The 12,846-nt window shown below is 48.1% G+C and overlaps 2 protein-coding genes across 2 annotated transcripts in view; both read right to left on the bottom strand.

Moving 5' to 3' along the window:
- LOC308167937 (uncharacterized protein) overlaps positions 1–12,846 on the bottom strand; it is a 53,332-nt gene that overhangs the window by 12,850 nt on the left and 27,636 nt on the right. The window contains exon 32 of the mRNA XM_080542416.1: positions 11,526–11,728. Within this exon, the coding sequence (XP_080398542.1) occupies positions 11,526–11,728 (203 nt within the window). The remainder of the gene's footprint in view (positions 1–11,525; positions 11,729–12,846) is intronic.
- Positions 440–10,988, bottom strand: LOC308167432 (uncharacterized protein; the record flags this gene model as incomplete). Its single annotated transcript, XM_080541853.1, has 13 exons — positions 440–696; positions 1,085–1,216; positions 2,496–2,610; positions 5,107–5,191; positions 5,513–5,661; positions 6,137–6,411; positions 6,875–7,063; positions 7,253–7,324; positions 7,909–8,032; positions 8,209–8,389; positions 8,843–9,080; positions 10,462–10,705; positions 10,932–10,988. 13 exons carry the CDS (start codon positions 10,986–10,988, stop codon positions 440–442), a joined length of 2,118 nt encoding a protein of 705 aa, XP_080397979.1.

Genomic DNA, 12,846 nt, shown 5'->3' with positions numbered 1-12,846 from the left:
GAAATAAAGATGTATTGTACTTTTCTACTGATAATACATTCTACTGATGTGGTCTACCATTTGGTTTTAGTTATATTGCTCTCAGTTGTTTGTACCTTTTGCTAAATCAAGCATTTAGAATGTAGAGTGCATATTGCGAAAGTTCGCAACGTAAAAAAACGCAACGGACTCCGCAACGGACCGGTGTGCAAGGTCTCTGTGCGTAACGTTTTTTTCGGATGACGGATTAAAAAATACGCATGCGAAAACGCACGCATTGGTGTGCAAAGACCTTTAGGATTGGTTTAAAAAAAACAAAAAAACATGCCACGTCCAATCCCTTTCTGGTAGATCTGAGGGGGACCCGATGTTGAGTGTCGTAGGAGTAAGTAGGCGGCGGGAGCTCTATGCTTCGGGACCATGAAACCATCTTTTAGTGGTGAATAACAGAGAGACGGTTCTAGAAGGTCTGACCTGTTGGGTGTGTGCTGCTGCTGGCGGTTGCCGGGTGGTCTCTGTGAGGTGAGAGGTGGTCCGCTGTGCGATCCAGGGTCCCCAGCCTGGGGGGGCCGTCATGGCTGCCGAGACTCAGGGCAGCGTTATGGCTGCTCTCTCTGGGGGGCCGCTCTCTCTCTGGGTCTCTCAGGCTGTCTTTGGGCTCCGCAGGCGGGGGCCACATCTTCATTACTGTTTCTACCACACCTGCTGCCGCCCCCCCTGGGTGGACACACAAACACACACACACACACACACACACACACACACACACACACACACACACACACACAAACACACACACACACACAAACACACACACACACACACACACACACACACAAACACACACACACACACACACACACACACTCACACACACACACACACACACAAACAAACACACACACAAACACACACACACACACACACAAACACACACACACACACACACGTCACACTACAGTAGATGCAATAACACAAGCATGTATAGTACACAGAAGAACACAATGTGCTCACAGACACATACAGGACATATATTACAATTCCAGTCACACACGTACAGAACACAAGTGTTGATGTCTAGTGCTGGGTTTCTCACTCTCCGTACCTGTGCGAATGGCTGCGGTGTTGGAGAGGGAGGATCGTGGGGGCCAGCATTGTAGGGTCTGCTCTCCGTCCTCCTGCCGAGGGCGAGGCTCCTCTTCTGGGGCACTGACGGCCCTCTGCCCCCCTGAAAACACTGGAGCCCCAGAGTTAAGTGAGGAGAGGAGAGAGTACACAACATGCATGTTATAAAACCCAGAGAACCTTTTCTCTTACTCTCGAACCCAGTTGTCATGGTTGAAGTGAATGAGCCTTGTAATTGTAATTATATAATGATAATATAATAATATAATGTAATAATAATACTTGTTTTATTGCCATGCAATCAACTGGTCAGTCAATTGTTGGGATTTGGTATTTTATGCTCTAGGCAAGGGGAGCAATTAGGGGTTCAGTGCCTTGCTCAAGGGCACCTCGACGAGTGGCCAGCCGGGGTTCGACCCGCAGAACTTGCGATCATTAGACGATGGCTCTACCTCCTGAGCCACTGCCGCCCCAGCCAATTGGTAGGGATGTTGTCAAATGTCATTAACTTAGCCGTATACATCCTTATGGCTGTCTGAATGTGTGTGTGTGTGTGTGTGTGTGTGTGTGTGTCAAGCTCTGCTGTGTATTGAAAGATCTGCTCCTCTCAGTCTTTTGAGCCCTGGCAACAGCTGCTCTTTCATGTCACCAAACAGACCCAGATTAGCATATGCACAACACTGCATACATTTGTCTGAGGGCTGTGTGTGTGTGTGTGTGTGTGTGTGTGTGTGTGTGTGTGTGTGTGAAAGCCTTCAAATTGTTTAAGGGCGTGTGTGTGTGTGTGTGTGTGTGTGTGTGTGTGTGTGAGTGAGTGTGTGTGTGAGTGTGAGTGTGTGTGCGTGTGAGTGTATGTGTGTGCACATATTATGAAATATGGTGAAATAGGGGCAAGCGTCAGAGACGCCGTAGAAGAAAGTGCAGACTTGTCATCTCAGGGACACCGTCTGCGTGAGAGATACCACCAGCTCCTGTTCCAAGGTCTCCGTCTCCTGCTCTCTCCATAGCAGTGTTACACAGGACAGGTGGGTGGGGGCAGGGATCGGAGGACAGGCTCATTGTTGGGAGGGATGGGATGGGATGAGGGATGGAATCAAACACGTGTGGCCGTCCTCTTGATTTCGGCCTCCACTAGCCTCCCTTGTAAAGCATGGCTAACACGTAGTCTGTCTCACAGCTTCCTTACAGGCTGGATGAGAGATGCAGGTATGCTACTGTACAGTCAATGGAAGCTCCTCATGTTTCAGTTGAGGTGTTATGCTGTATGTACCGTATATATGCATGTATGTGTGTGTGTATGCATGTATGTATATATGCATGTATGTGTGTGTGTATGCATGTATGTATGTATGTATGTATGTATGTATGTGTGTGTGTATGTGTATGTGTACCTCGTTCAGGTTTGGTCTCTGGGACCACGGGCTCTGGGACCTCCCATGGTTCCTCGTCACTTGGCAGTTCTCTGATGTCCTCTTTGTTAAGGAACCTCTTCAAAGCAGCAGGATCCTACACACACACACACACACACACACACACACACACACACACACACACACACACACACACACACACACAAACTAACAGTTACTCAACTATACCCTTAGGACAGGGACTCACTCAGGAGTGGCAGAAATCAGAGGACAGGTTCATTCTACCGCTTGGAATAAAAAAAACGCTATTGAATGGAACGTGGCAGTGAATGAGTTGACCAGCGTAAGACAAGTTATCAGATGATCTGCTCCATACCTCTGGAGGTTTCACAAAAGTTGCCTTCTTCATCTTGTTAATTATTTAAGTAAATAGCTCCTACCTAATAGCTAATAAACCAACACCATTAACCCACCACGCCTGGAGTATGCTCAGTGTTCTAATCCCTTCACACACACACACGCACACGCGCGCACACACACACACACACACACACACACACACACACACACACACACAAGCAGTAGAGGGGAAATTTCTCCCCATCAGAGGTTCATCCGAGAGATTTCATCTCATTATAACATGGATGACCTAATTACCATGTTCTAGAATGATCCGTTTGATCAGGTCCCTGGACTGATAACAAGCGGCGGGGAAATGAGATTCAGACAATCTGATAAACACTGCAAATCTGCAGGTCTGTGAAGACCATCTGATAAACACCCCAAATCTGATAAACACCCCAAATCTGATAAACACCTCAAATCTGCACATCTGTGAAGACCGTCTGGTAATAACAGATCATTCTTGCCAGCTTATTGTGACAGTGTGGTGTAATCTTGCATGCAATAAATCAATCCAGACTTCAGTATGCAGCAGGGGAGGCTGATGGATGTAGAAATCGGAGGACAGTCTAGACTCTATGGTATGGTATGATACCGCTCCTCATTCCTTTCCAATGCATTACAATCCAAGCCCGTCCTCCGGTTTCTGCCATCACCAGCCTCCCCTGCCCTCAACATGTCCCACATCAGCTGATGTTACGCAATCAAAACAACAGTGGGAAATATCTCAGTTCAGGCCTAATTTGAGCCTTGGCCCAGAAGCCCTTCCTCCATTTCAGAACAGAAATCCTGACTGTGTTTCTAATGCAGTAGTGCAAAGTTCAGAGGGAGACTGAGCTATGAGTTGCCCGGAAGTGTGTGCGTGTGTGTGTGCGTGTGCGTGAGAGAGAGATTTTAAGCTTTTACCCAGTAGAGAGACGGGCAACGGGGGGAGGTGGGGTGGGTGCGCTCAGGCCCCCGAGAGGTGTGTCTGTTGCGGGAAGAGACACCTGCTACCTGGGGGGGGGGGGGGGGGGGGGGGTGCTGGTGCGCTTTGATGCGAACTTAGCCTTCCCGGGGTGCTTTCGTTGAAAACGTGTGAGATAACCAGCCTTGAACGGATAACTCCATCCGGTTCTCCTCCTATCGAGACTGACAGACCGAGAAGCAAAGTTCGGGAAATAATGCACGGTTGTCATGTGTTTATACAGCATGTATGTTACGTGCCTAATGCCTTTGATGCGCACACTTAATAATAATAATTAATTGTATTTATATAGCACTTTTCCGGGGCTCAAAGACGCTGACTTGCCGCTTTCATAATTGTATTTAGCCTGAATAGCACAAGTCATGCATTGAATGTAACCTCAAGTGCTGAACAGTAAGTAAACCATCATATATTTGCTAAAGCTTAGGGGCGACCATAGACTGTCTATTGTCACTGCCTGGTAATAACAAGGTAGGCAAATGACAGTATCCCGTCTAAAGTTTTTCTCCGCTGGAAATAATTGGCAGCTGGTCCATGAAATATTAGGCTGCCTGTCTGTTTGAGCTTAAAATAACTGCTAGGTGGGCTATTTTCTTTTCTTTTAAACTCAAACAGATAGCCTAATATTTCATGGACCAGCCGGCAATTATTTCCAGCGGAGAAGAGCTTTTCATCAAATTATGAAAGCGGCAAGTAACAAGTGTGCGTATCAGGCATTAGGCACGTAACATCCATGCTGTATAAACACATGACACAGTGACTGGAAAACATAGCCCGAACGAACTTGGGAATTTATAGAACGGATTCATGGAAATAACTGACATATTCATAGTTTTCATATTTCCACGTTCGATTGGAAACACCTATCCAGTCCATTTTAACGTTGGTTAACCTTCACCCTTTCCACTGATCAATGGGAATTTTTATTTTGACTGTAAACACCGGGGATGCTTTAGTTATTAAGCCTGAAAATACGTCTCTCTCTCCCGTTGCACGCGTGACCTTGTCTTGGTGGTCCCCGCAGGTAGCAGGTGTCTCTGCCCGCAACAGACGCACCTCTCAGGGGCCTGAAAGAGCACACCCACCCCCGCCCGCTGCACGTCTCTCTACTGGGGAAAAGCTTATTCCCAGGAGGTCTCCCACACCTAGCCTGGCTATCATCACTGATAACAGCTAGCCTGGCTATCATCACTGATGACACCTAGCCTGGCTATCATCACTGATGACCAGAGATGACATGCTGAAGGAAGTGACATGACTTACATTGAGCGAGGTCACCAGGCCACCGAGGAAAAGAACCAGTTCCTTCCTGTGACTACTCTCAGTGCAGAAGAGCTTCGCCAGCTCTCTGGAAAACACACACAAAAACACACACACACACACACACACACATACAGTTAGAAAGCACTTGATTTATCATATTGGGATGTTCTAAATCCAAAGATCAAGCAGTTGATGTCATTGTTTAACCTATTACAGGTTAGGTAGAGGGCACGCGCGCACACACACAGACACACACAGACACAGACACACACACACACACACACCCCCACACACACACACACACACACACACACACACACACACACACTACCCACACTACACACACTACACACTCTACACACACTACACACACTACACACACTACGCACACACACTACACACACACCTGCAGATGTCCAGCCTGGCTGAGAGATGGTCTTTCTGGATGTAGAGTTCCTTCCTGTCTTTCAGTAGACAGATGACGTCCTCCATTTCCACCACCGGTTGCTCCTCCTCACTCACAGTCAGCAGGTGGCGGATGTACAGCATACCCACCTGCATACAGCCAAACACAGTCACAGCAGGCTCAAGTAGCAGATGTACAGCATACTAGGGCTGTGCAATAAAATCCGTACAGCTGGATGGAGGGGCGGGGGGGGGGGGGGGCAATTACAAATGCTTTGGTATTCACATGTTTATTTGTTTTGTTTGCATTGGAACAACACAAAGAAGCAGAGGAAAAAAAAGCCAAATCTGACTCACAGAACTGACTCACAGAACTCCAAAAATGGACTGGACAAAATGATTGGACTATTTTTGTCCATGACTGTATATCAATAACGTATCATGGAACACACACAATGCAGTAAGGTTTGATTTTCGGTTCAATATTCAGTGAGGTTCCAGGGCGAGGTTCTAATGTGAGGAACCCAACTGAATGTGAGGTGTTTGTACTGTACATTGAGGTCTCTCGTTGAGGTGTGTGAGAGTGAGGTTTTGTAAGGCGAGCTTCCACAGTGAGCTTCGTTACCTGTCCGTAGCTGAGCTGCCGGATGCTCTGGGAGACGTGGCTCTCCTGCAGCTCCCAGTAGAGCTCCGCCAGCTCGTCGTGGTGGTAGAGGAACCTCTGGACGTAGGGGACCACGGAGCGGACCAGGGCCTGCATGGAGGGGCAGGGTCTGTAGTTCTCCGTCTGGGCTTCGGTGCTGACACACTGGGACAGCCGGCGCACGCCACAGATCTCCAGGAACAGAGTCCGGTCCTCCTCGCTGAACACACCGGCTCGCTCGCCCACCGCGGGCCGACCTGGGAGAGAGAGACAGACAGAGAGAGACCGTCTTTTTCGGTGACTTCCACCATTACGACGTGCTGCTTGTCGAAATGGGTTACAATTGAAACACCAAATTGCAGAGTCTAAACAGAGTCTCGTAATTTAATGTATCCGCTTGTTAAGTCGTGACGTGTTTCCGGGTCCAACATTGGCTGAGGCGCTGTCTTCGAAATGGAGAAATAATAATAATAATTAATTATATTTATATAGCGCTTTTCCAAGGCTCAAATACCCTGACAATATGGAGAAAACGGGAAAGTGCTGTGTCCCTTGTTGTATGAATAGATCAGAGTCTAAAAAACGATTAAACTGTCATTCTACCGCTGTAGTTCAGAGGTACTCTGGTGCGGAGAATTTCTGGTTTGGACTCGGAAATGGCTAAACGTCACTTTTGACGTCAGACTTAACAAGCGGATTGGGTAGTGAGCAGCAGCGTACGGTGGGGGGGTCCGGCCTTGGTCCTGGGGGCTGTCTTCTTGTCTGCCGGGGGCAGGTTGAGCAGGCAGACCTCTCTGTGGGATTTAAACATCTTCTCCAGCTCCTTGCTGTCAGGGATCATGGGTCTGCGGGCCAGAGTCACCCAGCAGTTGTCCTTGGTAGGAAACACTCTCTTATCCAACAACATGCCTGTGGAAGGCGGGGGCGGGGGGAGGGGAGAGACAGACCAGAGGAAATAAATAACTGCTCTTCCAACTTATACTTTAGTGTGTGTGTTCCTTATCTCTCAGAGTGGAGTAGTATTAGAGAGTTGATGTATATCTGAGTGTGTGTGTGTGTGTGTGTGTGTGTGTGTGTGTGTGTGTGTGTGTTCCTCACCCTTCAGAGTGGAGCAGTAACTGGAGTTGATCTGAGTGGTGTGCTCCTGGTCTTGTGTTTTACACTTGTCCGCTGGAGGGGGAGAGACCACAGAGACAGAATAAACCAACAACCCTGGAAGAGCAGGACTCAGGGGAACGCAGAGGGGGGAGGTGGAGGGAGACAAAGAGAAAAAGTGGAGAAGAGAATAGGGAAACAAGCTAGGGACGCAGAAAAAACAATAAACAATGTGTGTGTGTGTGTGTGTGTGTATGTTTGTTGTTTGCTTACTATGTCAATAAAGCTTATTTAATTGAATATTGAGAAAGGAGACATAGAGACAGAGAAGACAGAGGAGGCAGAGACAGAAGAGAGAGAGCGCAGAAGGCAGACAGCCTGACTCATCTGGCATGGAGGACAGACACATCCTGCAATACATCTTCAGAACATAGAGGAGAAGAAGAACAGCGGAGACAGGAGGAGAGGAGGGGAGGGGAGAGGAGAGGAGGAGAGGGGAGAGGAGAGGAGAGGAGAGGAGGGGAGGGGAGAGGAGAGGAGAGGAGGGGAGGGGAGAGGAGAGGAGGGGAGTGGAGAGGAGAGGAGAGGAGGGGAGGGGAGAGGAGAGGAGGGGAGGGGAGAGGAGGGGAGGGGAGGGGAGGGTAGACAGACTGACTCACCCAGTCTGGCGTACAGAACAGACACATCCTGCAGTACGTCTGCAGGAGGGAGAGGACAGGACGAACAGACCATCTCCAGTAGACCCACATACTGATTCATCGATGGGCTGGGCTCCACACCTAACTACAGACACACACACACACACACACACACACACACACACACACAAAATCAATCTCAGTGATTTCAGGAGCAAAAATGTATTTAAAAGTACAGTACTTTTTACATCTCAATTAAAATGGGCAGATGATGTTTTTTTAGAAAGGGAGTTGTTGGAGGTGAGAGGAGGAAGGGAGTACCCTGGAGAAGAGGTCTCTCATGCCGTCCAGCTGGCTGTAGAAGGGAGCCAGTACTTTGGGTTCTTGAACGGTGCTGTCAGTTGCGCGGGTCAGCTCACGGTACCGCTGGAACATGCCTGTCGGGTCGCTCCAACACACCTCCTTCAGGTGGTAGAACCTTCCGGAACACCAGTCCTCACGCCTGGGGACAGACACAATATTCATCAATATCCCATCTGTCAACAAATATTCTTCCATACTCATTCATGACTCGCAAATTCAATAACGCAACTGTCAAAATCCTATTTGTTTAGGCATGGCTGTAACCTCAGGAAAAGACTATTGTACAATGTTATGGACTTTCATTTCCTTTTTCACACTGAACCCCCATTGTAAAGCAAAGGACAAAAGTATTGAATAGAAAACTTTCCAGAAGATTCCATCTGGCCCTATCTGGTCTCCCTCTGACCCTGGTTCCCCCTAAGGTTTCTCCCTAAAAGGGAGTTTTTTAAATATTTTATATGCCACTGTGCCCAAGGAAAATTTTCCCTGGCTTGCTTTTTTAGGGGGGGGGGGGGTCTACGGTCGAGTGTTGATATTGTTTATCTTGTTCGTTGTAAAGCATTTTGTGACAAATTGTCAGGGCAGTCCATACCTCTGGAACTCTATGAACACAGCTGGTGAGTGCTGGAACAGCTCCTTCAGACTGGCCTGGGAACAGTTCCTGTGCAGGTACGAGTACACGCTGTGGATGTGTTGTCCTGTAGAGGAGAATTCTGACCCCTCCTCCTCCTCCTGTTTCTGTCCCTCAGGGCCAATGGCTGAGTTGGTTCTGACACACCATTTCTTCAGGTAGGCAATCAGCTCCTCGACTGAGATGCTGTGTCTCATTCCTACAGGAGATGGGAGCTGATGTTAGATTCACAGACACAGACACACAGACACAGACACAGACACAGACACAGACACAGACACAGACACAGACACAGACACAGACACAGACACAGACACAGACACAGACACAGACACAGACACAGACACAGACACAGACACGCACACGCACACGCACACGCACACGCACACACACACAGGGCCCTATTATGCACTTCTTAACTTGCCGTCTTAAGTCTTAATTAAGACGCACCACCAGGTTAAGACCTACCGCCACCCTTATTATGCGCTTCATACGCGCTACTGCTATTATGCAGGTGTCGATAGGCGCCCACACATAAGACGTAAGACTCCCGTGCATATATTACTCATTGTGGGAGTGTTCATATGTTAATGAAGTGCACTAGGCGCCCCTGCTATTATGCAATCTGACTTTGCTCCTAGCGCTAAGAAGTGGTTTGAAAAGTTCTTAAGTTTAGACTTCATGCACGTTTTGAAACACGAGCGCGCCTCCGCGGTTTGCGCATGCATGTGGGCACACATGAACACGCACGTGGCTCCACGGCAAGACGTCAATTACGGTCACAGTATAAATGCCACCACTGGCAAATGTTAAGCCAGAGAGAGAGAACAATGGAATATATCCTAGGAAGGAATTATGATAGACGAAGACGGCGCGCCGAGCGCATATACCGGCAACGACTTTGTTACCTCGGCCTGACAGGTAGGCCAAATCTCAAATCAATCCTGGATTCGTGATCTAAGCATTTTAGCGCTTTCAATTGGTGATCCAACTGTTAATAATGCTATAATATATTGCAATTACAATTATATTATAGCCTATTATTAAAATATGTATAATATAGCCTATATATATATATTATTTTATTCTGTTTACAGAGCAGCAATGCTTGTATGAGCTGCGCTTCACCCGTCAGGCAGTAACTGACATATGTCGTTTGGTCAGCAATGACAAAGCCACCAATGCCTGTTTCACCACCTCGGCTCGGGGAGGATTTCGCGCCGTTCCAAAGATTGCGAACTGACGAGCCTTGACCTCATGCACGAGCTTGTTACTTTCTTCTGCAGAGAAGCGCGCTGACCTCCTTCTTAGGACTTCCATAATAGCATAGCGCTAAAGACTCAACGCAGCCGGTTCTTAAAGGGAATGGCACCTGGCACGCTGATTGGGTTGATTGAGAAGACGCCCAAAACACACCCATGACTAATTTCTTTGCTTAGCGCCGGGTTTTAGGCGCCCACTACCGCACGCATAATAGCAAAGTGGCCTTGACCACGCCTCCACGTCTTAAGTTTAGATCTACCGCCTCGTCTTATTGCTTAAGACTTATGAAGTGCATAATAGGGCCCACAGTCTCTTACCCAGAGCTGTGGTCATCTCACTGGGGTTCATGTCCACATAGCTGACGTGAGTCCCCAGCAGGCTGCAGACCTCAGGTGAGAACAGGTAGACGGCCTTCGGACACAGATACTCCTCTTTCCGCCCTCCCCCTTCCTGCAGACGATAGGCTGGGACCCAAGGGAGGCGGGAAAGGGAGGCGAAGAATGAGGACTTGGTGCTCTTGATCGGTTGACCGTCGCTGTCAATCACCTGGGCTGTGAGGTACTGGGAATAGCGGTCACTTGAAAGAGAGAGTTCGATAAATAAATACAGTGAAAGTACGAGAACCGCTTTATCACAAATGCAAATGCAATGCATCACATGATAAAACCAAAGAGTCAGTCACCATTACCCCGCCCCTCCCACTCTCTCTCAACACAACAAAACAGCATGCCCCTGGCCCCCCCGACAGAATCAAACTCTACCAAATTAACTTGAGAGAGATACCTACCAGGGCTGTATATTTGTTATCATAGAAAACTAATTCATGGGTGATAGTAAAAGACATGTCTAACTTGATGTAGCTTCCACAACTCTTAGGGCAAAACAAAATGGTCGACACTACACACTTTGAGCTCCAGGATATTCAGCTGTATAGCTGTACAGCGAGGCACGTGTGACAGAGCGTCCCCTGCTCTCAGCACATCCACTCACATCATCAAACAAGACAACATCAAACAAGTAGGCTTGGATTCCCCTCTGATTTTGTAGCCTAACTGTAAATGGTGAAGGTTATGATGAGTTCAACCAGATCAAATACCCCCTCGTCACACTCTTTACCAAATGAGCAGTAGGTTGACAGTTATGAAATGTTTTAATCCCGTCTGATCCGCAGAGTCAATTCCATGGAGTAGGTTGCTCTCTCTCAAACCCCCCAAAAAGCTGACATTTGGCCTTTTTTTTAAGCTCATGAGATCAGATCAGAGATTAAACATCTTATACAGATGACTTCACCCAGTAACCACTTGTGGTCCATTACAGTGATTTCTCTCCCCAAATGACGCATATTATAATCACCAACTCTGTATAAGGGTTGATTATGTACCCTGTGTCCCAGTTAGTCTCCAGCAGCTCTAGCAGGGCTTTCCTCTGCTTCAGGAGGGTGGGGGCTGGCAGCCCAGCCGTGGCCAGGGAGAGGAACTCCTCGCTGGGGTAATCATCAAGCACCCACACCCCCTCTGGTCCTCCTCCGGCCCTGCCTGCCCCACAAGGCCACAGCTCGCTCTCCACAGCCCAGGGGCTGGAGGCCTTGGGGGCAAGAGAAAGAAAGTGAGAAAAAGAGAGAGAGAGAGAGAGAGAGAGAGAGAGAGAGAGGGGGGGGGGGGGGGGAGAAAGGAGGAGAAAGAGAATTTGAATACCAAGGAGCCTTTATTCAAAATAAGTACAAGGGACATACACACACTGTGGAGTCGATTTAATTTATGTGGACATCTGTTTGGCTAAAATAACTCACTCATCAAATAACATCACCCGACTCCTCAGTCAGGTCTAATCCAGGCATCAGTAATCAGTCACCTATGATAGCACAGCTTGGCTGACCCCACAGTGGGTAACAGGCTCCACAATAACTCAGTCGTCAAATAACATGGATCTCCCATCTGGCAAAGGTGTGGTCTAAAGCAAGCATCAGTAAATCAGTCACCTATATTATGTCCTCCAATGGAGGCTGGTAGAGGTAGAAATCGGAGGACGGGCTCATAGAAATGCACGTAAGGGAAGCATTACAAGTGTGTTTGATACCAATACTCATTCCGTCCCATGCATTACAATGAGCCAGCGTCCTCTGATTCCTACCTCCACCAGCCTCCCCTGGTGTCCTCCCCTCAGCCAGGTCTAGAGCAGATATGATCAGTCACCCCCTGGTGCCGTCATCAGAACTGTCACATGTAGACCTCTCCAGCCGGGGGGCCAGACTCACAATTTCTGCAGGCTTGTTTAATCGTTCATCGGCCCTCTCCAGACTCTCCAGACTATTTCGAGCCCAGTCGTTTCCACTTGGGGAGTGCAGGGAGGAGTAGACCATCGGCGGAGACAGAAACGTGTTTGTTTCTCGACGAGTTTCCACTTCAAACAGATGTGACTACTACTCCTCACTGAAACAATTAATCTGGCAACAATTTTCAAGTTTCTCTCCGGCGAATTTCTTAGTAACGTGACTTTGAAAGTAGCGATTAGCGTCGTTGAATGTGTGGCACTGCAATGTCTGCTGCGATGCCAATGTCTAATGAACCTAAACTTAAGAATTGTACTCTTTGTATCTGTACATAGATGTAATAAAAGCAATTCTGATTCCGACTTGTTTAGTTTGGAAGAGTACACGGAAATGAAATGATTGTTCAGTTAGCCAGCCAGACAAGCCACACATT

The sequence above is a fragment of the Nansenia antarctica genome, assembly GCF_963989245.1.
Source record: "Nansenia antarctica genome assembly, chromosome: 11".
In the NCBI taxonomy this organism is placed as follows: Eukaryota; Metazoa; Chordata; class Actinopteri; order Argentiniformes; family Microstomatidae; genus Nansenia; species Nansenia antarctica.
Note: the sequence above shows the minus strand (reverse complement) of the source record. Positions and strands in the feature narration are given on the sequence as shown.